Here is a 25,304-nt window from a genome sequence, read left to right on the forward strand (position 1 = left end):
AGGTCTGTCAGATTTGTAGCCAATAATCCTCAGTGAAACATTTACCAAATTAAACTGTCAGAACCTGTAAAAACATCTGCAAAGGCTTGGAGCACTAGTCTACAGTGCCTATACAGAAGTAATGAAAAAGAGTAACCTATCAAATTAATGTTCATTTTTAAAGTTTTCTCAGAGCCTGCAGATTTGTTGTCCATATAGACACCACTGATGTGATTTGTGTTAATACAAATAGTCAAATTCAGACTATACACAATTTTATTATGGTAGTTCTCAAGTCATTTTGAACACTAGATAAGGGTTACACTAAGATACAAACAAAATGCTTTTTCCCCCCCCCCCCGAGAGTGAAAACACTTTCACTTTCACTATGAACAAAAGGAAAGTTATTTTAAATGGGAACTGCAGTCCCAATTTCTCAGACCGGTTATGAAATTAATTGACAGTATCACAAAATTTTACAAATCTGGAATTAAACGCACAATTGGGAACTTTGTGAAAGTACTGGATAGTCACCATGGTGTTGCAAACCCCTGGTCGCACCACAGACAAGAGCAAAAGTACGTGTGAATTGCCCTTCCCTCTCACTAGTCACTGTAATGACTAATGTAATACGATGTACTAGCAAATAATTACAGGTTGTGCAACGGGCATTTCACCACAGAAATGTGAGCTGCATGTTGCAGACTTAGCTTTAGAGTTAACAAGTAAGTTCAATTTATTAGCAAAATCATCTCAAAGTTGAGAGCAATATTCAATTTAATCCAATTCTATTGAATTAAAAGAGATGTATTCACAAGCCTGCTTGTTTACAACGTAAAAGGGCCACTTCACCTCACAGGACGTTTTGTTGCCTTGTGCTGAATCTCAGAATATGGCGCTGTGCATACCTGGAAATTTAAACCTATTTTGTGATATAAATTGGTTTTACACATTACCGGCTACATTTTACTTTGATTGTGGTTTGAAATGCACTCATCAATGCCAATTCTTTTTAATTCCAATATAGAAAGAAAAGCTTTGCAGTTCCCCTTTAAAAGCTAGATCTGCTCACTACTCAATCTAGGGTACAGGAGTAAAGCAAACACTGGCTTCCGAGAGACCTGTGCTCTGTAAAACATACTGGAGATATGGAACAGCAGATCATGGTCAATGTTTGCACTCCACTGACATAAGAATCTTATAATCACAGTAGAATGTTTAAATGGCAGTGTTTGTACTTATAGTTTTCCAGGTTAGGGTTAATGATCTCTGGAATAAAAAAAAACTATGATAGTCTACCACAGTATATTATAATAAGGTATACTTTCATCATTGAAGCATTTATTCCTAAATACACCAGAATTAATATTAATGTACTGTACATGCCAGCTGTAACCACAACATTGTAGGCATAGTAACAGTTCCATCAGTTTTTCATGTAGCTGATATTTTTACAGGCAAACATAAAAGACACACTGGTTTCACTATGAATAAAAGGGAACTGATTTTAAATGGGAACTGCAGTCCCAATTTCTCAGACTGGTTATTAAATTAATTGACAGTGTCACAAAAGTTTACGAATTTGGAATTAAACACAAAATTGTGTACTTTGTGAAAGTACTGGACTGTCACCATGGTGTTGCAAACCCCTGGTCGCACCACAGGCGAGTGAGTGAGAGTTCACTTTGCACAAATTGCAACATGAAGAGGCCCTTCCTATGGTTTCAGTGTAGTTCAGAGTAGTACAAAGACATTCATACATAATAACAAAATTCAATTTCACTTATTGCAATGCATTTTGACAGCAATAGATTTGGTAAGTTTAGCTTTCAATGAGGATTGTCAAAAATAAATAAGGACATTGGAAAGACCGATCTTCTATGAGGTGAGTATTTTCAAATGTCTATAATCAAGCTAAAATGTAACACAAAGAGACTTCGATTTTAACACAACAAACATTTTTATATTAAGTTTCATCATCAAGAACGATAGACAAAAGTAATTTGCAGTCCCTTCTCCTTTTTCCCAAGCAGATATAACAGTTAGAAAAATAATACCAGTAAGTTCATTCAAAACTTCTTCAGTAACATTAAAGACAAGTAAAGCATAGTGTATAATACATTGTAATAAAAAAGTGAATCATTAACAGATTACAGTTATTGTATTAAATTAAGACATTTCTGAGCAAAAGAGAACTTCTAAGACGTGGCTAATTTCACCCCGCACAAACTGATAAGCGACTAAAATGCAATTAAAGATCACGGGGCAAAGCATATTTTCATTGGCCTCACAGAAATAAAGCACTAAAGAAAAATGGGAAATGGAAAAAAAAGACTATGACTGCTTCCATAAATCTACACACCCACTGAAAGAACGGAATGCAGATATAAAGCAAAGAACAGTGCCTTGAAAAACACTCTTTTTAAGTCATACTTCTCATCCCCAAAAAATCCCAATATAAGCAAGTCAAGTGCAGGTGAAGAGTATCACCCATCTGGGTGACGCACAAGAGCACCTCAGCTCTTACGAAAAAGTGCTTGGGAATTTAAATACCAAGTACTCAGGACTTGACTGCTCATTGGAGGGACACAACCTCACAAATGTATTGAAATACCACTTGAATTAGCAATTTTAGCAATAAATAGCAATTTTATTGTTTTATGCGTTACAAACTGAAGGCACAAATTCACATTAGGAAGGAGTAATGATTCTGACAAAGGCTGCTGCAAGACCTGAGAGATTGCTGTGCACTTTCTGCCAAAAGGTGCAGAGAACAGAATACAACAGCCCGCAGGATAGCAACTTTTCTCCCCACAGTCTCTTAGCAACTGGTCTGTAATTGCACTAAGCTAGTGATTAATGTGTTTGGATGCTTTGGTATTAAATGCCAATGTTATGTAGTCTAAGTGGTTTTCTCCCACTCTTGCCGAGTACTCGGCTACTCCAAATAACCACTCCCAATTTCCTGCCCTGTTGTGTTCTAAGAGAGCATGCTATAGTTATAGAAACCCAATTTCCGACTGTTGCTGGACTTACTAACAATAACCCTCCCTGTATAAGTAACATAACTTTTAAAATTATTTGCAGGATGTGAAACCAGTCTCTGACATTATTTTCTTCTTTCTGGTTTCAATTAATGACCAGAATCTTACTTAGTAATAGTTCTTTTTATTATTTTAAAAAAAGATTTGTTTCTGCCTGCGCATGCCTTATCAGACAGAGGTCAGGAGGAGACAGGATGCCTTAAGGAGTCTCAGCTTTTAAAGAGGTGCTCAGTTCAGCATCTGGAGCAATCTCACTGTCTCCTGGAAATGGGCTGGAATTCCAGCTGCAGAATCCATCAGGAAATGACAGGCTCTTCTGATCTTTAAACAGCTGGTACTGCGACCAATAGACCCCACAGATGAGGAAACTGTTCAAAAAACACAACCAAGGTACATTCATGTCCAAGTATGCAGGGATCTCGGCACCTAGCAAAACGATGACAACCTGTAAGCACACAAATGGCGTCCAGGTACTAAGGAAACACACAGTCACCTTGCCCAGAACATGCTTCTTAGACTGTCTAACTCCACAGGCCATGGTCTGAGGTAAATCTGAGACGGGTTGTCCTGTCCATGTCACATCTTTTACAGTCTTGCAGGAGATGACAAATTCAGGCAGACAATAAACCAGGATGCAGCATAGAAGCACAAGGAGGCCCAAAGAGAGAGAGAAGCACTGCGTGCTGGTGGAGATGAAGCACTCGTACAGCAGGAGGTGGAAACTGTCATCAACCTCAGGATAGAAGACCGAAGCACAAAAGACGTACAGTAGGGCCAAAATCCAAACAACGAAGACGGACACTCCGTATGCTAGTTTCCAGGCCCAGTGTGTCTGACCGTGGCGGGACAGAGTCCAGTAGTAATCCAGTCCTGCGAGGATGAAGACGGGCCAGTGCAGGATGCCATAGGTGTAGCAGGCAATTTGCACCAGGAGACAAATGTGATACTTGGTTAAACGGAATCCCAGGAAGCAGAAGTCCTCCAAGCAGTAAATGAGAGAGAACAAGAGAAAGAGCAGGGTGTCGATCACGGTCAGGGAAATGCAGAAGAAACCCAGGAAGCTTCTGCTCATGTGCTGTTTCTGCAGCCCCACAATAGCCCAGTTCAGAAGACTTTTCCCCCCCAGGACCAGCAGCAAAGACGAAATGGGGTTGACCATCGCGTCGGTGCGCTCCTGCTGCCACTGCGGCTCCCCTGAGCAGTTCTGACACGGCAGGACAGCCATGAAGAAGTCCGGAGATCACAGGTCAAAGGTCACGGGAAACATGCCAGGACACAGCTGCAAAGAGAAACAAAATCAGTCCTGGATTCCCTTTTTAAAGAGGTCATTAGAAATAGTGGTGTTCCTGCCCGTATGTTCTGGGAGGCTCCTGCATTAGGCTGTTTCTGGAAATGTGCCTACTATGACGTTTCCTTCTTCGTCGAGTCTCCCTGATTAACATCTATCTTCAGGTTTTATTAAATCTGTGATTACACTGGTGTCCCATGTCAATCAAAATGGACCCATAGATTTGAAAACCCTTTAAAAACCTTCTTATGAGGATCTGAAACAACTGAACTGAAACTTGGCAGACTATCAATAACATTTTGAGACATGTGGCCCATAACGCAAAGTGCTCAAAAGTGGTTTGAATTATCTCTAAACCACAAAGAAATAATGGTTATTATGTGAAAATGTGTTTCCTGTGTAAGTCCAGACAATCAATAGATTCATGCTTAAGGTTCATGCTTAAACCAGTCTGTCAACCTGACCACCATTTAACACTGAAAAATTCAACTGCCCCAGTAATAGAAACCATTACAATGACTGACTTGAGGCATGATACCTTCACGCAAAAAACTTGTTTCAGACTCATACCTCATGTGTACAGCAACACTTTTTACACCCGCAGTGTTTCCTTACCAGCTTGGGGAAACTTGTTCCATACAGTCTTCATAGTAGGCATCATTCTCATTCTATAGTCTCCTTAGGTTACTATAAACTGCCAGCAGCTATATCGCCCTGCAGCTCACAACTGGCAGCCCACTGAAGCTCAGCAGGTGTGAGCCTGGTCAGTACCTGGATGGGAGACCTCCTGGGAGAGCTAAAGTTGCTGCTGGAAGAAGTGTTAGTGGGGCCAGCAGGGGGCGCTCACCCTGCAGTCTGTTTGGGTCCTAATGACCCATTATAATGATGGGAACACTATACTGTAGAAAGGTGCCGTCCTTCAGATGAGACACAAAACTGAGGTCCTGGCTTTCTGTGGTCATTAAAAATCCCAGGGTTTTTCTCAAAAAGAGTAGGGGTGTTACCCCAGTGTCCTGGTCAAATTTCCTATTGGCCTTCACCAATCACAGCCTCCTAATAATCCCCATCTATGAATCGGCTTCATGACTCTGCTCTCCTCCCCACTGATAGCTGATGTGTGGTGAGCGTACTGGTGCACTATGGCTGCAGTCGTATCATTCAGATGGGGGCTGCACATTGGTGGTGGTGGAGGGGGGAGACCACATTACCTGTAAAGCGGTTCGAATGCAGTGTCCAGAAGGGTCCTATAAAAGTGTAAGGAATTATTATTAATTACTATTATTATTATTACACTTGACTACAAGGCAGCAGGTTGGAAACCTCTAAAGCTGCTTGTGTTTGTCTGGTTCAGGGACTGACAACTGCAGTCCAGGTTCCAGTCCAGGTTCCTACAGGTTGTAGGAGCACCTTTTAGTGAGCACCAGATTAAGAATTGGGAAACGGATGTGATTTAAAAAATTCATATTCACTTACTTGGTTTTTATTTCAGACATTAAGATTCAACACAGGACAAAAACCAATAACAACATGTCGTTTTGGAGATGAGGGTTGCCTACCACGCTGTAGTTCTTATTTGCATAGTAGATGTTATCGAGTGCAATTTACAATGTAAATCAAACATTCTCTGTTGTATTTATACACAGAAGTTTCTCTTCTGGAATGAAGTAAAGCCTGGTTCCAGCGTGCTAATGCAAAAATGTCTACATCACGGTGAGTCGCCTGTTCCACCATGAGAGCTTGCTGAACTTTTCCTTCTCTTTGTCTGCAGGCTCCCAATCTTCTGTGCGTGTGTGTGTGTGCGCGTTTGCTGTGTTTGACTGTTACATTTTGAAAAATGGAATTTGTTTCAACAACATGGCAAAATGAGGGCATAACAAGCACAAAGCATGGATTGCTTCTGCTGCACCTCTGTCGACAGCTACTGTAGCTCAGCCTGTTCGGAGGTGCACATCTACAACCGCTATCAGTATCTCCTGCAAACTAAAGCAGGAGGAAAAAAAGGGTTATTTCTGTTCATTTTAATGATACCATAAAACAATTAACAGAATTGACAGATTCTAGCAGCTCTTAAAACCTCATAATTAACTGTATTGCTCCAGGTCAAATCTTTTTCACTTTTCTGTGGAAGGTTACTTATTTACTGGCCATTACTAAACAAATGTTTCAAGCTGTAATTCTCAGATTTACAACATGAGACTTGGCACACGCAGCAAACATAGAAACTGAGATCTAGCAGTTGATTTTGAACAGTTAGATTTGTATCCCCCCACCCCACTGGAGCTTGGCAACTCGCGTTAAAGAAAGTCAAGTAGTGGGGAGCTGGATTTCTAATAAGTGGATATGTTGCAACAAATCAGACTGCCCACAGAAGAACCTCTAGTTAAAATCTACAATTTCTTTACTACAAACAGGATCTCTTATGAGACTTTTCCCAGAACCAAATAAAAATAAGTTTACCCCTGATCATACTAAAGCTCTTAAAGCTGTCAGTTCTGCTATTTTAACAATAAATAAAACCTGAAATTGGAAATGCTTCATTAAGTTACTTTAAATTCAGGCAGATTTTCTGATCACTATTTAAAAAACTGGCACAGCTTTAAACAAACATGCTTTCGCTGCTACCAACCAGTCTGAGATAACTCGCATTGCATGTCATTGAGAATAGGTCTATCACTTGAACCACTATATGAATAAACAGGGGTATTTTAGTATTTAGCCACTAATCCATATGTATTTCTAAACTGTTTATTCTTATTGTTGCACATTGTCATTGATCGATGCATCTATGGCAAAAAATACATCGCCTTTATTTCATGACTAATTTTAAAGACATACTGGTAGGTTAATTAGTGAGTGTATGCATGGGTGTCTATGCTTATGTGTCTGATCTGCAAATGATTGGCATCCTGTCCAGGGTGTACCCTGCCTTGTACCCACTAGATAGGCTCTTGCTTCCCTACAACCCAGGCTGGATGAGGTGATTGGAAAACGTATGGATCAATGGTGGCGATATAAAAATGTTGTTTTGCATTTAATGAGTTCTGTTTAATAACTTGTGTTATTCCAATTCCAATCATCTGTCTAGGTGGGGATGGAATATTTCTGTATGCCTCCTCTGGATTGATGGTTAATTGATTATTGATATCTGGTCATGATACATTCACATCATACATTCAGTCAAATGATACATTCCAATGACTTTGACTTCTGCAATAAGCACTAATTTACCTCATTAGTGAGAATGTTGAGTGGGCACAGATGAAGAGGTGACTTTACCTACTGCATGTTAAGCAAAGTGGAAAAACAAGAAAGGAAACCACAGTAAGGAATCAATGAGCCCCCTTATCAAGAGAACACCTTTGTGCCATTGGGTAGAAGCTCAGCTAAGCCACACACTGCTCCTCGCCATCTAAGTTGTTCACAGCCAGCAAATTGTAACCTGGCAAGATGTTATAGTTGAGCAGAGTCCGTCAATGATAAGCTTCAATCTGGAAAACCAAGAGTCACTACACCTCCCAAACATCAGATGGGAAGTTAAATTGCCACTGACTGGCCAGGGCTGTGTGGCAGCTCCAGAACCCCACTTGTAATGATTGATGGCAACCTGACTGCATGGCGCAACATTGAACCTGAGACGTTCTGCGTTCCCTGTGGCCACATCCTGACAAGACAGCAATCCAGCAGGTTTACATACTCATGGTACTTGTGTAACCCATTTCCTTGGGAGAATGTGACAGTTACAGTATACTGTAGAAGTCCTACTTACCCGACTAGAGTCCCATTGTACATTTGTGGGATGACATTTGGGGCCTAATAAAAGTTTGAAAATGCTCAAAAGGTTAGCGCGCATAATTGCTTTCTTCTTTTCATTGTAAGCGCAAATACGTTTTGGCGTTAGGCCTTCTTCAGTGTAACAAAGCGTTCTTCCCCTCATATAAGCTTCCAGAGAACATGACCTTCCTAATCTTTGTAAGTTTATATAGGGGGTGAAGAATACTTTTGTTACATCTGCATGCTGAAGATGCCTGAACATCAAACGCGTAAAAAAACGTTTTGAGTGCTATTCTTTTTAGCATTTTCAGTCATTTAGGGCTCAGGGACTAACGAACAGGCACATGCTTGTCCAGGCTCCAAGAGAGGAATGCAACAAGAAGTGCTTTATCTTGTCATCAGAAACATGTGCAAACGGGTGCAAAGCTTGCGTCACAGACGCACAGTTTCTATTGCTTCCAGCAGTGGTCCCACACCCTTACATGGCAGACCCCCTGCGGATGATAAATGCTAGCTAATCTCTTTAATACATTTACCATGTCATGCCTATTTAATAAAAAATGTCAGTGCACCTGTTTTAAAAGTCATTTTCCTGAAACTGGGGAGTATACCTATTCAAACAGAAACGTAATTTAGGCCTACTGATACTGTAGGATTTCTCTTAAAAGGTAAAACTGTAACATCATTATACACTGTAATGGCATAAACATCAATCATTTAAAAAAAATAAGCTTAGCAGTTTGTGAATCATCGCCAATAATTATCTATGTAATTTATGCAAACAGAATTTTTCCTTCTGGCCGTATGAAGATGAAGTGCTGTTGGATCCGCATAATATCAAGAAAACACTCCACAAAAATCAATAGCTTTCTCAGTCCGTCCATCCATCTCCTAACTGGTTTATTCCATACTGGGAGGTGAGGCCGTCGAACCCTCTCCTGCTAAGTAATGGGAGCAAGGCAGGATCCACCCTGGACAGGACTCCAGACACACACTCACACCAGGGCAATGTTTTTCCCGAAAGCCAATTAACCTACAAGTAGGTCTTTGGACTGCGAGAGGAATCCAGAGCACCCGGAGTAAATCCAAGTGAATGGGAGAGAACATGCAAACTCCACGCAGACAGCACCCCCCCAGTCCAGAATTTCAATCAGCCCTATTTCAATCCAGACTTCAGGAAATGTCATTTAGGTTTTGTCTTCATTCTCAAGCTCTTACTCTCTCGATTACTCGAACTATCCGACAATCTTGACAATTAAGGTGGAGACTCTCAGCTGAAAACTAAGGCTTTCTTCCCCCAGTAATTAAAAACGAATGTGAGGGGGGGGGGGCTGAATAAATAATTAGAGATGCACAAAGAAAATAAAAATCACCAAAGTTATGGAATGTTGGCATTGTATTGCATTCAGTATCAGGTTGCTTTGAGATTCTCCCAAACAATAGGCCTACCACCTTTATTACAAAAAAATCCATCTGGGTTGTGCGCCTTCCACAAATACTTGAAGAAAAAAAACACTCATCACACTCCCACATGTTAAGGAGTAAACTATCTCTGGCGTTTCAACAGGTAAGTGAATGTGGACTGCAGAGGAGGAAAATCTTTTCAGATTTAAAAACAAACTCTTATCTGGTTATAATGTAGCTTCTACCATCAGCTGACAGCTGTGGGTCTATTTGCACAGTCGCCATACTATGTTCATTAAATCAACTGGCTGAAATTCTGGAGAAAAAATCAGTTGCCATGTAGGAAATTATATGCCTTATAAATGTAATAATAAAAAAAATAATAAAAATGCCCAATTTCCAGAATTAAAAACATGTAACAAAAAAGACCAAAACCCTCATAATCATCTATTTTTGCAAATGACTTCTCATAATTTTATTATAATAAAACCCGTCACATACTCAGATGAATCATGTTTTTTTTTTAATTCAGAGCATGTTTGTCCATCCAATTGCATGGTTTAATAATTTCAAAGAATACATTTAAAAACAATAGCTGTCCCCTGTAACCTCCATTTAAAAGGTTTGTTATGTTGTAATGATTATAATCAAAAAGTTCTCCCACCCACTGCTGAATCATAAGCCCATTTTCATTCTTCCTCTCCTGAAAAAAATAGGTCTTTATGTAAAAGTTATAAATGACTAAACACAAGTGGACAAATGCGTTTAAGATCAAGTATTATGAAATATCGTAAACACAGGAACAAACGAGTTGGGCATTTTGTAAGCGATCTTTATTCTAAAATAATGAAATTTAAATACTCTCAATAGACATTTTTAGAAGTTAACAATGCTTTTTGTAAATTGGGAGAATCTCCTAATGCGCTTTATGAGCAGACCACAAAGCCGTAAACCACTTGAAAACAGTTTATTTCCACTCCTTGGTCCTAAAAACGACCAGTTTAATAAGATCATATCTAATCTAATTAGATCATTTCCAACACATATTAAACCCAAATACAAAAACACATATCTGACTGCAAGGTAATCTACATTTCAACAAAAACAGCACCGATAACAACAACGCGCAACTTCCTTCTGTCACAGAAACTGAGAAAGCCTCCAAGCCGTCCACCTCCACTCAGGTAAACAAAATCACTAAATTACAAACAGCCGGTTTCACTATCCTTGTACGGGTCATCGTCACACGACCCTGTAGTTACACGTACTAACAACAAAAAAAGGACCAAACAGCGGAAAAGAAAACACAAGACAAAATCGCCAAAACAGGGCAACTGTAAAATAAGATACACTTTTTTACCTTGGACATTAAACATCCGCATAAACGTGATAGCGTCGCTTCTGCTTGTTCAAAATCCATCTACCGAACAGCCCCGGCATGCTATCGCATAGATAGGAGAAAAAAAAAGTTTTTTCAGGAAGATTTACTCGCGTTTATATCTATATAAAACATCAAAGGGAGGAGTCTTCGTGTGCAAGGAGGAGGAAGTTGGACGACAATACAAAAGACGGCAATTTAAGTCTTGACAGCGGAATGAAAGCGCGGTCGGTCCTTTTTCATCTCTGTGAAGAGCTCGGCTTTTTGTCCTGTTCTGCCAGAAGGGCATTCAAAAACAGGTTGTGTGTTTGTGTTGTGGGGAGAGTTGTTGACAGTTTGTTCAGTCTAACATATGTTTAACAAAACATTAAAATCCCAGAGCCGATAATACAAAACCTGCTGGTTCTTAGCCTCTATTTGTACAGTGGGAAAGCACGCCAATGCAAATATCCCCACTTCACACACCTGCACAGAAGACCATACTTTGTCAGCGAAAACTACGACTAGAGGAGCTTTTGACACCTGCTTCACTTACGAACTAACCTTTTTTCCGGGTGAGATGCTGGGCGTTTCACCTCCCGGAAAACTGAAAATTAAAAAAAAGGGTTGTTGTGAGGGTTAAAACATTTCAGGTGGAAGAAGGAACGATTCGAGGGATAGGGCTGTGTTTTTTGCAGCCAGTTGTACTCATTTTATTTTTACAGTCGTAAGTGAGGTTTCCTCTGAGTTGAAAGGCGCACAGTGTGAACGCCCCACTATCCAACAGGTTTGGGGAACGATGTTATGGGTTTGAACGCCATTCACTCGTCGTGCCCAACCGCCCATCTCCTACCCTCCCCCCCATAACCGCCCATTGGAATTCCAGGCTGCTCTGTTGCAGTCAAGCGTTTGAGCCACTGGCGACTCGGCCGTTCATGCCGACAGCCAATCAGCAGCCGCCGTTGTGCGCCCCGCCCACCCTGCCTCCCCTCCGGCTGTTCCTGCCGAGAGGCCCTATGGCTCTTCGCGCTGGGGTGGTAAAAGGAAACAACAGCGTGTGTCATTTTTAAAGGTACTTGGCGGCGTAGCGACGCTGCCGTTTCGTTTTCTTTGTGGTAATTTTGATAATGCGGTATTAAACATGACAGACGTTTCAGGAGCGCGTCTCCCAGCCGTATTACGACGGTTTTTAAACTTCCCCTGGTTCATCCGATGTCTGTCTGTAATATTAAGCAGCCCATGCTGGTGTTCCTGGGTGGAAGTGAATTGCAGTTTCTTTGATTTTTTTTTCCTTGGTTAAATTTCGGTTCTGAAATTCGATGTCGCTCTGTCGTTGACGTTAGAACGAGGGCGTTTTATCTGCTAATCATAGTACTTAGTATTTCAAGACATGGGTAGGTTTACATTTGAATTTACGAGCTAAGCCCATTTCAGCCGCCTGGGCTTCTGCTCTATACTAGAAATACATGTTCCAAAAAGGTAACATAACTGATGTATAGGAAAACACCATGATTGGGGATTTATCGATGGCAACAACGGTTTCTCATTTTCACTCATGTTGCAATTCTTTCATTGCCCTTCCTGCACATATTGTCTTCCGCTGAACTGCTTAAACGACTGATATTTTAGGGGGATGACCACGAACTGACTCCTGCAACGACGATTTCCTTACGGGAGTCTCGGCTTGCAGAACACCTACTTGCAAAACGATACAAGAACTAGCCGGCACTTTCATATTATACCGGATTTTAAAAATGTATTTATCTGAACGTTCTGTAAAACGTTCCTAATACATTATTTGACAAATAATTTGATTTTATTAATATATTACAGTACTGTAGAATTGAGCTGGAAGCACTGTTCAGGCAGAAACGGCACGTTTTGGGAAATCAACATAAATAACATATTAAGGGGACACCTTCTTAAAACGTAGGAAAGTTAAATAGCCCCTCGGGCATTCGGATAAGGAGTAAATACGAAGCAGATGCTACTTAACTAGTAATTGGTTCTCCTGTGCCCGGGTAGATTTTGCTCTCTCACTGCGTTTCTTTGCCGACAAGATGGTCGCTGCAAACTGATATTATCGTTAATCGGAAAGGAAAAAGTTGACACATGAAATAAACAAAACAAGACTGTTGAAAAATAAAGGAAACTAATTTAACTGTGAAGGACTGCCGGCATAGCACAAAGAAGACGTTCAAAGTACAGAACGCCGACAACAAAGCTTCATTAAGACCGCAGATCTCTTTGGTCCCAAATGTACTAATTACAGTTTTTGTGTTGTGGACACTTTTGCTGATGCTAAAGTAATATTCTTGGTAAAGGTTGTTTACTTATAATAAAAACAAGCTCCAGTACAGGGAGAAGAGCACGTTACATATTACCACGTTGTTGTTGCTGTTTTTCCAAAGTAGATGCATGAACTTTCTGACCTTTATATAATAACCCTTGTTTTCTATAAACACTTATTACTATTGCTACAATACATAATTTATGGGAAACATTGCCAAAACAGTACTAATACAATATCCCCTTGGGTGGAAAACTTATGACTGGAGCCAGCAACCCCAACTATGCAACCAGAGCCCAGATTTCACTCATCACGTATGCTGCTCCTAAAATCTTGGTTTCATAGATGACTGTTCTGCCCATGTTGCAGCCCATCAGAACGATATTCAAACGTCTCTTCAACGTTGCCTGTGAGAAACCTGCTTGGCCTGTTTCTTGGAAAACAAGGTACATCCTCATCTAAGCATGAGAGTCCTAGTTGGGACTGAAAAAGGATCTAGCTGATTAACGGTAGGAAAGACTTGTCTGTAGGCAAAACATCCCAATGTAAGAGAGCTAGCTGTGCATAAAGTTAGTTATTGTGTAACCCTCGTCTCCATTTGTCCATTTTTGATTATTACGTAATTGGTGGTGTTGCTGGTGGTATTTCAGCGCCGTACCTGAAGGCTCGCTCCCCGCGTTCCCGACCCTCCTGCAGAATGGAAGCGCCCGAGGAGAGGGATCACCAGCGGGCTCCCCGCCCCAGCCCCGGGAGAGAGGAGGCCGCCCCGGCCCGGGCGGAGCCCAGCGGACCCCGCCGCCGGCGGGAGAGGCAAGGCAAGTCTCCCAGGAGACGGCGGGACCCGAAGAGGCCGCCGCGGCGACAGGAGGAGCAGGAGCACCTGCTCAGGAGGAGGGAGAGGCAGCCGTTGCCGGGGCAACCGGAGAACCCAGAGCCCCTGCCCCCCAAGGAGGAGGCCGCTGGCTCGTCTCCAAAGAGATGGGAGAGGTGCAGGTACTTCATTCTCGTTTGGCGCTCGAAACAGCACTGCCATCCTGTTTTACAGCCTGGGCAGAATCTCTGCAACCTGAGCAGTTTTGTTTTTTTTCAGAAGGAAAAGGTCAGTTCTAGTTAACAGCAACAGAAGAGGACTTTAAGGATAGAAAACAAAGCCATGACTTTTTTTTTAAACATACTGTATAATGTTGTCATGGATGCCTTTTTTATACTAATCACAAAATATATACATATTGTGCAAGTCTTCAGATAGTAAATAAATGTGTCCATCCATTCATCCATTTTCTAACCACTTCAGCCAGTTTAGGGTTGTGTGGGAGCCAGAGCCTCTCCCAGCAAGCAGTAGGCTTAAGGCAGGGTACACCCTGGACGGGAAGCCAGTCCCTCACAGGGAAAAATACATTCATATATAACCTAAACATAAGAACATATGAAAGATTACAATGAGAGAAGGCTTTTTGGCCCATTTTTATCACTTGGTTTCCCCTGTTGATTTAGTATCTGAGCATAGTGCTCATTCTGTGTGACATCTTTTTATTTCTATAAGATGACGGCATCATGTTAAGTGTATATAGTTTTGCATACTTGTCATATTCACTCCCCTTGGAAAATTGGAAGTGTTTTCTGAGTTTACTGCAGTAAAGATAATTACCGTAGGACAGCAGGGAGGGATAATAGTCCCATTTTTACCAAGATTCAACAGTAGTCCAAAATGTGTTCAGTGCTGGTTTCCCGTTTTTGTTTCTGCGGAACTGTACTGTATGTCTCACACCATACCTACACAGGAGTCAATTGGTAATGTGACTGGCGAGTGATCGGCACATGATGAACTGTTAAAGAGATGCATGTTTTTCCTCCTGTGTAAACTGTGTGGAAACTAAACTTGACCTGTGCTTGTTCATTATATGGAGCGGCTCGTGCAAGGACACATTTGTATTATATCTATTTGCATATACAGGGTATATGTTTTTTTTTCTAGTGGTGTATCTTGAGTTTCAAGCAAATTGATTTGCTTTGGATTTCGGAAGTGATGTTGCGATGTAATACTCCGACTACATTCCTTTCTGTCCTGTTCCTTCCAGGAGGGGCCACTTTCTTCATGGACCATATCCAGCTACTCACTTCGGACCCAAAGCCTGTATCCTGCCCAACCCCACATCAGTCATGTAAGGCAATTTGCTACTCAAAACGTACACCACAGATTCCGGAATGAAAATATTTGAAACAATTTTATTTAATCATCACTTTTATATAGCACTTTTCATTCAAATTGATCCTGAAGTACTTCACACACAGGAAGGGACCCATATCACCACTTCATCTATCTCTGAAGTGCTGGGTGGCAGCCATGCAACCATTTTATACCAGCAACCATATGAAAGAAGAATGATTGTGTGCAGAACATCCTTCTTTGTCTCTAGGTTAGACAGCTGTTTCACAATGGGACTCTTTCAAAACACCACAGAGAAGTTAGTTTTTGTTTAATTTCCACAGATTGCAGAAATAAACAGTTTTAATTTTTAAATTTAGGAAGGAAGCTTGTGTTAGTTAATGAATTGCTGCATCTAGTTTTTTCTTTTATATGCTCAAATTTTAAGATTGCGTATTGGAATTTTAAACATTGTTTCAAGATAAACTGAAGAGTTCCTGAAATCTCAAGCAATTATATCACAAGAAAACTGCACAAAAATAATTTTCTCAAATATTTACTGTACCTGTACATGAATAAGTGTCAATGTCTGACTTGAGTGAAAGAAAGAGTGTGATAATTAATACTAGCTTTTTGGGTTTTTTATGTTTAAAAAAAGTAATATGTGAAAGTGTGTATATATCTATGTAAGTAGTGTATTTTAAAATAATATGTAACAACATTTTATAAACCAAATAAAAGCAAAAATATACATGTGTATTCCTGGGACAAGAAACGTGGGCCCTAACCTTGACTATATACAGTACGGTACTTTCAGTACAGTACGGTCATCAAAGATAAGAGAAAAGTTACAACACAGAGAATCTGATTGGCTCATTGAAGGGCTTTGGGATGAGGTACAGAGAATTCCAAAGGTTCTGGCATGTGTATGTTTCCAAAGAACTTCATATCGGCCCCAAATCCACATATCCACAGAGGTGTCAGCTTACTGTAGCTGTCCTGTGACTAAACAATGCCAACTGTCCAGCAGGATATGGGACAAGGGTAATGTATTTTATATTCTGTAGTTTTCCAATTAAAGGCATGTAGATTTTAAATGGATATACATGCAGGCTTACAGCATGCTATGGAATCTAACCAATTTGTTCGAATTTACTGGAATTTGGACCCTGAAACTGCTTTGTTTGCTTGCTCAGTTTTCTTCTAGTGGCCTCTGGCCTCATGATCAAATCTGTTGCAGATGTTTCTTACAGTAAAAAAATAAATTCTCCCGATCAGAAAAAAAAATACGTTCGGCAGTGCTATTACAGCTGTGAACCCGTAACCTGCAACCAGGTATTGTTAGGGGGACCCACTTTCCCCCTGAATGCAAAGCTTTATCTGCTGTAAGTTGGAAAGAAATCAACCAAGTGTTCTCTCTCGTGCATAAGAGATAAATTAGAAGAGCTGGCATTAAATTTCAGAACGAGTTTTTAATTCAATGGGGGGAAGCAAACAAAATCCCCGAACACCTGAAAGGACTATGAATACGGGCAAATTTTCATTTTAACCTGGTGTTGAGGATACTGACCTGCAGACAATCTTTGCCATCCCAGGCACATCCAGGATCCGGCCAGCCAGCGCCTGACTTGGAACAAGCCCCCCGTCAACATCCTTGTCATGAAAAAGATCCGCGATGACAGCTTGCGAGAGCCCTTTAAACAGCTCTGCAGGTTCCTGATTGAGGTACTGGGGCTCGCTCTGGTTGGAGCACTGAAAGGAAACTCGCACAGTGTTCCTGGCATATTAACTTGGGAAACAACTTCCACAGCATAGCTTAATTCATAATCAAATTATAGATAATTTATAACTGATTTATATATGATTTATTTATACATGCAATGTTTTAGAGATAATAATCATCGTACATCCTATTTGGACTTGTACAGAGAGTGTCTGGGACAGCACGGTTGCACTCTGGTTAGCATTGCTGCCTCACAGAGCTGGAGCCCTGGGTTCAGTTCTGGATGTGTGTGTGTCCCGTCCAGGGTGCATCCTACCTTGTACCTGTTGCTTGTCAAGGTCTATGGCTCCCCTGCGATCCTGAATTGGAAGAAGTGGTTAGAAAATGGATGGCTGGATAGAGAGTTTGACTGTCTGCATAGAAAAGGAGCCATGCGAAGCCTAGCCGTACTGATTCAATCAGTTCACAGCCTTGCCAGTCATTCCTCAGGGGATTTGCCTTCACAGCTCCTCTCTTCCAGTGTTAGCACCTCATTCCCTCGTGCATGTCTCTCTTTCTCCTGCAGGAAAAGCAGCTGGTGGTTTATGTGGAGAAGAAAGTGACGGAGGACTCTGCTCTGTCTAAGGACGAGGCTTTCGGCACTATCCAAAACCAGCTGTGCACTTTCAGAGAAGGTAACAGAACCAGTGCTGTACCATGTTCCACACTGTTGAACCTTTTTAACATCAAGGTCTGTCATCAGTAATTAACACTAGCTAAGAAAAACGTGCTATATATTTCAATCAGCCGCTTCTTGAAAATGCTGCTTACATGAAGCAGTTACAGGATTTGGATACGTTTTTTACAAGAATTAGTTTATACAGGGTGCATGTAAAATTACCTGGCCTGTGATACACATGGCATGGGTGATGACAGTGCGCACCATTGGGCACTAACGCTGCCAGCTTCCTCCAGAGGACATGTGGTCTGGTTCAAGTGTGTAAAATCTGGTAAACCTTGATTTTACCCTGGGGAAATGTGCTCTCCTGGTCCCATGGTTAGTTTTCATGCAGTACGTAGAGCTCACAACCTTTAGAAATGCCATATTCTCTATATGTTGTGTGTATCACGATGTAATAACAATGTTTATGACAATTTTAGAACCGATTTAGACAAAGAAATACTGCATTAGAACCTTTTCCTCCTTTCCCTTCCTATAAAGAGCAGCTGCCACTATTTTCCACTTCGAATTTGCATTCTCGGAAAACACAACAATACCAAACACATTAGATCCTTGTATAATGAACTCCGTACTCAGTGCTGTATCATGGAGGCCTTCAGCTCTGCAACGTTGCACACCAGTCCCAAAGCTTTCTCCTCTCAGCGCAGCAGCCAGAGCCACATAAAGAAGCCTTCTGTGTGTAGCAGAGTTTGTACGATGCAGTGGTCACTAGGGCAGTAAATTATCCATGCGGAAATACCAGCTTTGGGCTGTGAAGAAGAGGCAAATGTGGTCTCATAAATAACTGGGGGTAATATTCTGCTTTCAGAAGTTTGATCTCATTGGCTCATCTCAGGTCCTTAATTATTTTATGTTTAATACTGTATAGTTGCTTTTAAGTGGAGGGCCGTAGGTGTGTAAATATCTGTATTATAGTGAGAGAATTACAGCCGAACCCCTTATTTACACTTTTCAAAGTTCTCAAAAAAGTGCAAATTGCGGGAAAAGGTAATACTATAGACAAATATTCAATCACAAAACATTAAACATTACACATCTTTCGTGTAAGAGGGTTAAGAAGTAATATAAAATAAAAGCTTCATTTATAAATGAAAGAAAATACAATCGTCTTCACCACTATTGTGCAACAGGTATTTTTTTAACGTTTCCACAGCACTTAATGTCTGAACAAATGGAGGTTCCAACTTTTGCTTCTCTTCTTCGCTGACTTTACATACTCAATCTTCTTAGCCATCGGTCCACACTTCGCCACGTTATTCATTATAGTCGGCCGATTCCTCACAATAGTGTTTAATGTAGAAATCGCGATATTCAGCCCATTCGCTAATTCAACCCTCGGTCCCACGTCAGGATCCACCTCACGTAATACAGATACTTTTTCCTCGAGGGAAACGGTCTTCCTTTCTTTCTTCCTCTCCATGTTAGGCTTTTAAAAATTATTCGATTAAAAAAATACACACGACACAATGAAACAGTAATGGAGGACGGCGGGCACCTGAGGAGGCATTGTTTTGTTTGGAACTGGGGGGAAATGGCGTACGTGGCGGGAAAACGTAAATACGGTAACGCCAAAAAAAGGAAAAAATACCAATAACGCAAATATGGGGTTCGACTGCAGATCAATCAGTAAAACACTCATACCTAATTTAGACAACACATTATACAGTAGGATTATTGTTGAGGGCTCATCTTCTAACACATCACAATGCTAACGTTGATAATGATTTTGCCAAGGTGCCATGCACAATTAAAGCAAATCAATCGAAGCTTCTCCAATCAAAGGGCAGCGTTGCCACTCGGGGAATAGATAGGAACGGGGAAACTGTTTTCCTCCAAACTGGTGGTGATATAAAAATGTTTCAATGCATTTAATGAGTGTTTTTGCATTTAATGGAGTTCTGTTTGATATTATTTTTTCTGTTTTTTTTTAAAGGCTATGATGACATTTCAGATTGTATAGACTTGATCATCTGTCTTGGTGGAGATGGAACATTGCTGTATGCCTCCTCTTTATTTCAGGTACAACAGCCACACAGCCACCTCGTTATCTCATTAGAGGTAGTAAGTATGCTCACCTGGCTTTTTAAGGTGTGTTTATTCAAAAGGATGACTGTAAACATTCTCAGTCTTTCAGTACAAGCGTACATCTTAGTTAAAGAAAGGAAATAATTCTTCACCCATACTAATGAAAACTGTGGTATACAGAAAACATTTTTCTTATATGGTTATTTCTATATCCAGGCTGCTAAAGTAAATAACCATGTTGGAACATGTTTAGTATGCTGTCTTCGTAATTAATCATAATGTCAGGTTAGCCCTTTTCAAAATTGGAACACCTCCACAGTTTGCATGAGGGAAATTTCACTTCCCACAAACAATAGGGAACAGCTTTAAATAATGGCACAGAATGTCAGCTCGTGACTACAAACTGATGGAATACACATTTCTGTGGTCAAAACTAAGAATTGTCCAGTAGAACCGTTGAAATCGCACACTGAAGGACAGTTTTTTCTGGCTCTCTCTACAGGGCAGTGTTCCTCCAGTCATGGCCTTCCATCTCGGATCTCTCGGCTTCCTCACACCCTTCAAATTCGAGTCTTACAAAACAGAAGTCACCAAGGTTTTTGAAGGTACAGTGGGGGTGTTCTGGGCTGTGATGCGAAGCAGGAATTCTTATCTTTGGATATAAGTATTCAAATTAAACTGGTCTGGGCAGGAATTGCAGGTTTTCAGTCAGTGCGCTCATAACGAAAGTAAAAGAACTGCATTCTGACATATCCTGCTTCCTACCACTGTCTGTGTGAGTATTAATACAACACGCAGTCACGATATAACACACCACGAGTTCTAGTGATCATGAATTATTCAGTGTCCCTAAATAACATAACACATAACATCACTTTATTAGCCCTATACAATTTCTTGCATTAGGAATTCGTCTTTTCGCATACCCCAGCTTGCTCTCCATGAGACACAGACAGACAGACAGAGAAGCTTGGGGTCAGAGCGCAGGGTCAGCCATTGTACGGCGCCCCTGGAGCAGTTGGGGTTAAGGGCCTTGCTCAGGGGCCCAACGGAGTAGGATTCCTCTGCCGGCTGCGGGATTTGAACCGGCAACCTTCCAGCCACAGGTGCAGATCCTCAGCCCCAGAGCCACAGTCTGTTTGATTGCATCAGACCATTCCTGTGCAATTAGGCTTTGACCATTATTACAAGCCATCATAAAACACATCTTTTTAGTTTTTCCTTTCTCTGATTGTCTAGATTAGACTACTCATTTTTATGAGCTCACATTGTTTTTGTCATTCTTTCTAATTATACTTTTACTGTAAAGTATAATTCAAATACAAATACAGGTATAATATAAATACAGCTGCAAGCTGTATTGTTGTGCATTTGATGAATACACTTTGATTTGATTTTGAGTTGATTTGAAGTGATGGTTCACAATGTTTTTAAAATGAAAGGCATCACAGCATTACACACATCCTTTGTCGTAATCAGCGTTGTTAGCTGTTATGTGTGGTTGCGTGTTCCATACTCCCACCCGCTGGACAGTTTCGGGAATGACAGATAAAGCACCTGGAATAGTTTTGAAATTCCATTTACTACAGGTGCAATGACAGGAATCATAACTCATTTTACAATTCAGTGTTTTTAGACTGTCATACATATCTTTATTCGTCCTCTCCTAGTGAAAATTTTAAACTTGTCGTTTTTATTGGTGGAGTGCTGTATAATCTTGGGACTCAGCTGGTGAGGACCCATGTTTAATGAGTTGATAGGTGACTGAATGACTGATGTTTGAGGGCTGTACCATACCCTAGCCTTTTGTCTTCACCCAGTCTTTAGTTTAAAAAATGTCTGTAAGTCCAGCAGGTTTTATGAATGCTAACTGGAAGCTTACTTAGACTTAAAAACGGCAAATTAACTCAGTCCTCAATTATATAAAGCCATATTACCTTGTTGACCCCTATGACCTCCACAAGCTGGAAATCCCTGCTGATCTAGTTCATCAATAGAATTTGTGTTCTGAATTTTTCATGGCTGTATGCAGTTTTGAAAGCTGATGTCATTTATATATACCTATTTATTTCAACGTGCATTCAGGCAACACATTCTTCCTGACAGCCAAGATAAAAACAGTAATGTAGATCTTTTTGTGCTGACGATTCTGTAGGAAATGCAGCTATAATCCTGCGCAGCCGATTAAAGGTCAAGGTGGTGAAAGATATAGCTCGCGTGCAGCAGACGGGACCGTGTTACAGAGTGGAGGAGAACGGGCTGGTTCCTCAGAGCCACATGGACAGTGAGGCTGGGAAAATCACTCTACAGTTACAGGTGAAGAAGCACTTGGGAGAGGTCCCACCCAGCTGGACTTAGGCAGAGGACCTACAGTGCGTAGGATTCTTCTCCATAAAGGATCTTCTTTTGTAAAAAAACAGGTTATTTTTTTAATTTTGTATCTTTAATAATTCTCCTAAATCGAGAGCTCTGCTTTAGTGTTCTTCTGACTCAGCAGTTCACCTGATCACATGAGGATCTTTTTTCTGCTGACATTTCCTAAAACATTAGCCCAGCTCAGAAACCACAGTAAATGTCATAAGCAGTTTCCACATGAAACAGGGAAATGCCCAAGATTCAAATAGTTTTCCCTCTGGTCCATTATAAATGCAGACAGACCATTTTGACCTTCATTACACATTCAGATTTAATTATGCTGTGACCTGTATTCTGTAGTGTTCTACAGAATCTTACTACTGTGTTGTTGTACCACTTATAACAGTGTTTCTGCTTTGCTAAGGTGCTGAATGAGGTGGTTGTAGACAGAGGCCCTTCTTCATACCTGTCCAATGTGGATCTATATCTGGATGGCAGGTTAATCACATCAGTCCAGGGGGATGGTGAGTTTCTACTGAGAGTGGAGAACTTTCAGTTTATTTTCTTATGCTGTTTGTTAAAATTTAAAAGGGATGATTTACTGTATGTGAGTGTATGAATGTTTGTGTATGTGGGTATGAATGAGTATGGGTAGGATGCATGTGTTTGTGATTGTATGTGTGTGTGATTGTGAATGTGTTGTGTGTGGGATTAATGTGTGTGAGTGTATGTTGGTGGGTATGAATGTGTGTGTATGTGTGGGATTAGTGTGTGTGAGTGTATGTATGTGGGTATGAATGTAGTGTATGTGAGTGTATGAACGTTTGTGTATGTGGTTATGAATGAGTATGGGTAGGATGCATGTGTTTGTGATTGTATGTGTGTGTGATTGTGAATGTGTTGTGTGAGAGTATGGGATTGGTGTGTGTGAGTATGTATGTGGGTATGAATGCATGTGTGTACAGTATGTGAATGTGTGTGTGTGGATATGAACGTATGGGTGTGTATGACTAATGTCCCATCTGGAATGTAGTCCTGTCTTGCTCCCTGTGTCTTGTGCTCACCACAGCTCTCTAGGGATGAAGACTGTGCTGACAGTGGATGAGGAATTCTTTCAATACGGCCTTTTCTGTGCCCCTGTTGTGCAGGTGTCATTGTGTCCACCCCCACGGGTAGCACGGCGTACGCCGCGGCCGCCGGCGCTTCCATGATCCATCCCAACGTGCCGGCCATCATGGTCACACCCATCTGCCCGCACTCCCTCTCCTTCCGGCCCATCGTGGTGCCCGCCGGCGTGGAGCTCATGGTGAGCGACGGTCAGCTCCGTTAATCGAAACGTCTCTTCGTCCGTCACAAAAAAAGAAGCCACCTTCCTGGCGTGCATGCAGAGTAAATTAAACCAGTTTGAACCCCCCTGGTGTCTCTTTCTTGTCATCAGATGAATCCATTTCACAGGCTAGGGTTCAGCATTACCTGGAAGAGTTGTTCCATCTGCTGTAGCAGAGGAATTTCATGGTCAGTTAATGTGTTGGTCCATAACACAGTCATTGTTTTCTTCTCTTCAGATAATGCTGTCCCCCGATGCCCGAAACACAGCCTGGGTTTCTTTTGACGGCAGAAAGAGGCAGGAGATCCAGCACGGTGACAGGTACAGTGTCTCTCAGCGGACAAAATTACACGTGTTATTTCCATTAGTTTAGAACTCATTTACCGTGAAAAGGGATGAATAGCTCTTTAATTCCCAACTTGGTTTTGTATTTATAGCATTAAAATAACTACGTCCTGCTACCCAGTCCCTTGCATTTGTTGCCACGACCTGGTGTACGACTGGTTCGAGAGCCTCGCTGAGTGCCTGCACTGGAACATCCGCAAGAAACAGACCAGGCTTACAGACGTCACCGACTCCTCCGACACAGAGAACTGACACAGTACGAGGATATGGGCGTCTTTGTCTGCCCCATATCGATGGGGTGTTTGTCGCTATACTGTAGGTCAAAAGTCATTTACCATCTTATGATGTTTCCCAATATGCTGCTTGCAAGATGTAGCCAAGTGTGCAGAATTTACACAGTATTATTATTGCTGCTCCTGCTTTCAGAGAGCCTTGTGTTTACCGAAACCAAAACAGATCCATTCCAGTGGGAAAGGAAAGAAAGCACCAGTCACACCCTGAACCTTCAAGAAGAAATGCGGAATTCACCGATGCCAACATTGCGTTTTCCATGTTTCTCCATAGTGAGGCGTACTGTACTGTGAAGAGCCAAAAAAAAAAGTCATTTTTTAAAAAGGCTCTCTTCACAGCAACGCATTTATAAATACAAGAACCAGCAGCTACAGAAATGGACAAATAACTATAATGCTTCAAGACAATGCTGGAGTTTTGAGTGATCTACCAAACATTCCATCTACTTAAACCAGATTCAGGATAACGAAGGAGACACAAGTGATGGTTTCAGTACTTCAACGAGGGAATTTAGACATAATGTGTTACATACAATATTAAAGGACTTTTGAAGCACATTCAATCATAATATAATTAATTAAACTATGTATGCTAAAAAGAATCTTTACTCCATTCAAGAAAAAATCTATCAGTGTTAAAGCCGGTACAACAGTGACATAATTTAATTATATTTAGCTAAATTCACACTTGGAATTTTTTATCCCAAAGGTTCCCGAAGCACAAAGGGGACCCTCTTTGTCCACCCACAGCAGATCAGGCAGAGAAGTGAGAAATTGTTTCACCACTTGAACGAAGAACGAAGAGTAGGCTATTTTAGGATGGCCCGTGTATACAAGCACAGAACACTGGGGGTTAACATCTCTACCATGGGCTATATAATGACCAATAGTATCTCAGCTCCGCATCGCATCTGAAGAATGTCTACAGTACAGTGTCCTCTGGTCATTTTATTGAGGGTATTGTATGGAAATTTTCATCCAGAGGGCAGAGTACCATCTGCTGGAGTACACCAGCACCACTGGCAGAATCATTGAAGGTCTCATACAGCCCAGGCTGAACCTTGTGCAGCTTCCACCATCTGATGAGAGTGGTTACATTGCTGCCTGTTATTAATTGCTGTTTAACTATTAATGACTATTCATAAAATTAATGTTTACTATTGTGTGTATATATATATAAATTATTGGATTTACTTTACTGTATATCAGCCAAACATTAAAAATGCTTGCTTTATTCTT

At 41.1% G+C, this 25,304-nt stretch overlaps 2 protein-coding genes across 4 annotated transcripts; one reads left to right on the forward strand and one right to left on the reverse strand.

Annotated features, from left to right (window-relative positions):
* Positions 1-237: 237 nt before the first annotated feature.
* On the reverse strand, positions 238-11,571 carry gpr160 (G protein-coupled receptor 160). 2 transcript variants are annotated; one of them, XM_088913803.1, is made up of 3 exons: positions 11,408-11,571; positions 10,847-10,927; positions 238-4,302 (listed from the first exon to the last, which is right to left on the reverse strand). In XM_088913803.1, the coding sequence occupies exon 3, from the start codon at positions 4,246-4,248 to the stop codon at positions 3,223-3,225; it is 1,026 nt and encodes a 341-aa protein (XP_088769929.1). In that variant the 5' UTR covers positions 4,249-4,302; positions 10,847-10,927; positions 11,408-11,571; the 3' UTR covers positions 238-3,222. The 2 variants fall into 2 exon arrangements, with proteins under 2 accessions (XP_088769929.1, XP_088769928.1); XM_088913802.1 differs by lacking the exon at positions 11,408-11,571 and adding an exon at positions 11,330-11,383.
* A 254-nt stretch (positions 11,572-11,825) lies between these two features.
* On the forward strand, positions 11,826-25,298 carry nadkb (NAD kinase b). Of its 2 annotated transcripts, XM_088914791.1 has the most exons (12): positions 11,826-11,915; positions 13,784-14,126; positions 15,212-15,295; positions 16,875-17,004; positions 17,568-17,676; positions 19,657-19,742; positions 20,251-20,353; positions 21,904-22,064; positions 22,528-22,627; positions 23,252-23,409; positions 23,669-23,751; positions 23,868-25,298. In XM_088914791.1, exons 2-12 carry the CDS (start codon positions 13,831-13,833, stop codon positions 24,025-24,027), a joined length of 1,470 nt encoding a protein of 489 aa, XP_088770917.1. In that variant the 5' UTR covers positions 11,826-11,915; positions 13,784-13,830; the 3' UTR covers positions 24,028-25,298. The 2 variants fall into 2 exon arrangements, with proteins under 2 accessions (XP_088770917.1, XP_088770918.1); XM_088914792.1 differs by lacking the exon at positions 11,826-11,915 and having other exon boundaries at positions 13,722-14,126.
* Positions 25,299-25,304: the final 6 nt, after the last annotated feature.

This window comes from Atractosteus spatula, chromosome 4 (genome assembly GCF_055471065.1).
Source record: "Atractosteus spatula isolate fAtrSpa1 chromosome 4, fAtrSpa1.hap1, whole genome shotgun sequence".
Lineage (NCBI taxonomy): Eukaryota > Metazoa > Chordata > Actinopteri > Semionotiformes > Lepisosteidae > Atractosteus > Atractosteus spatula.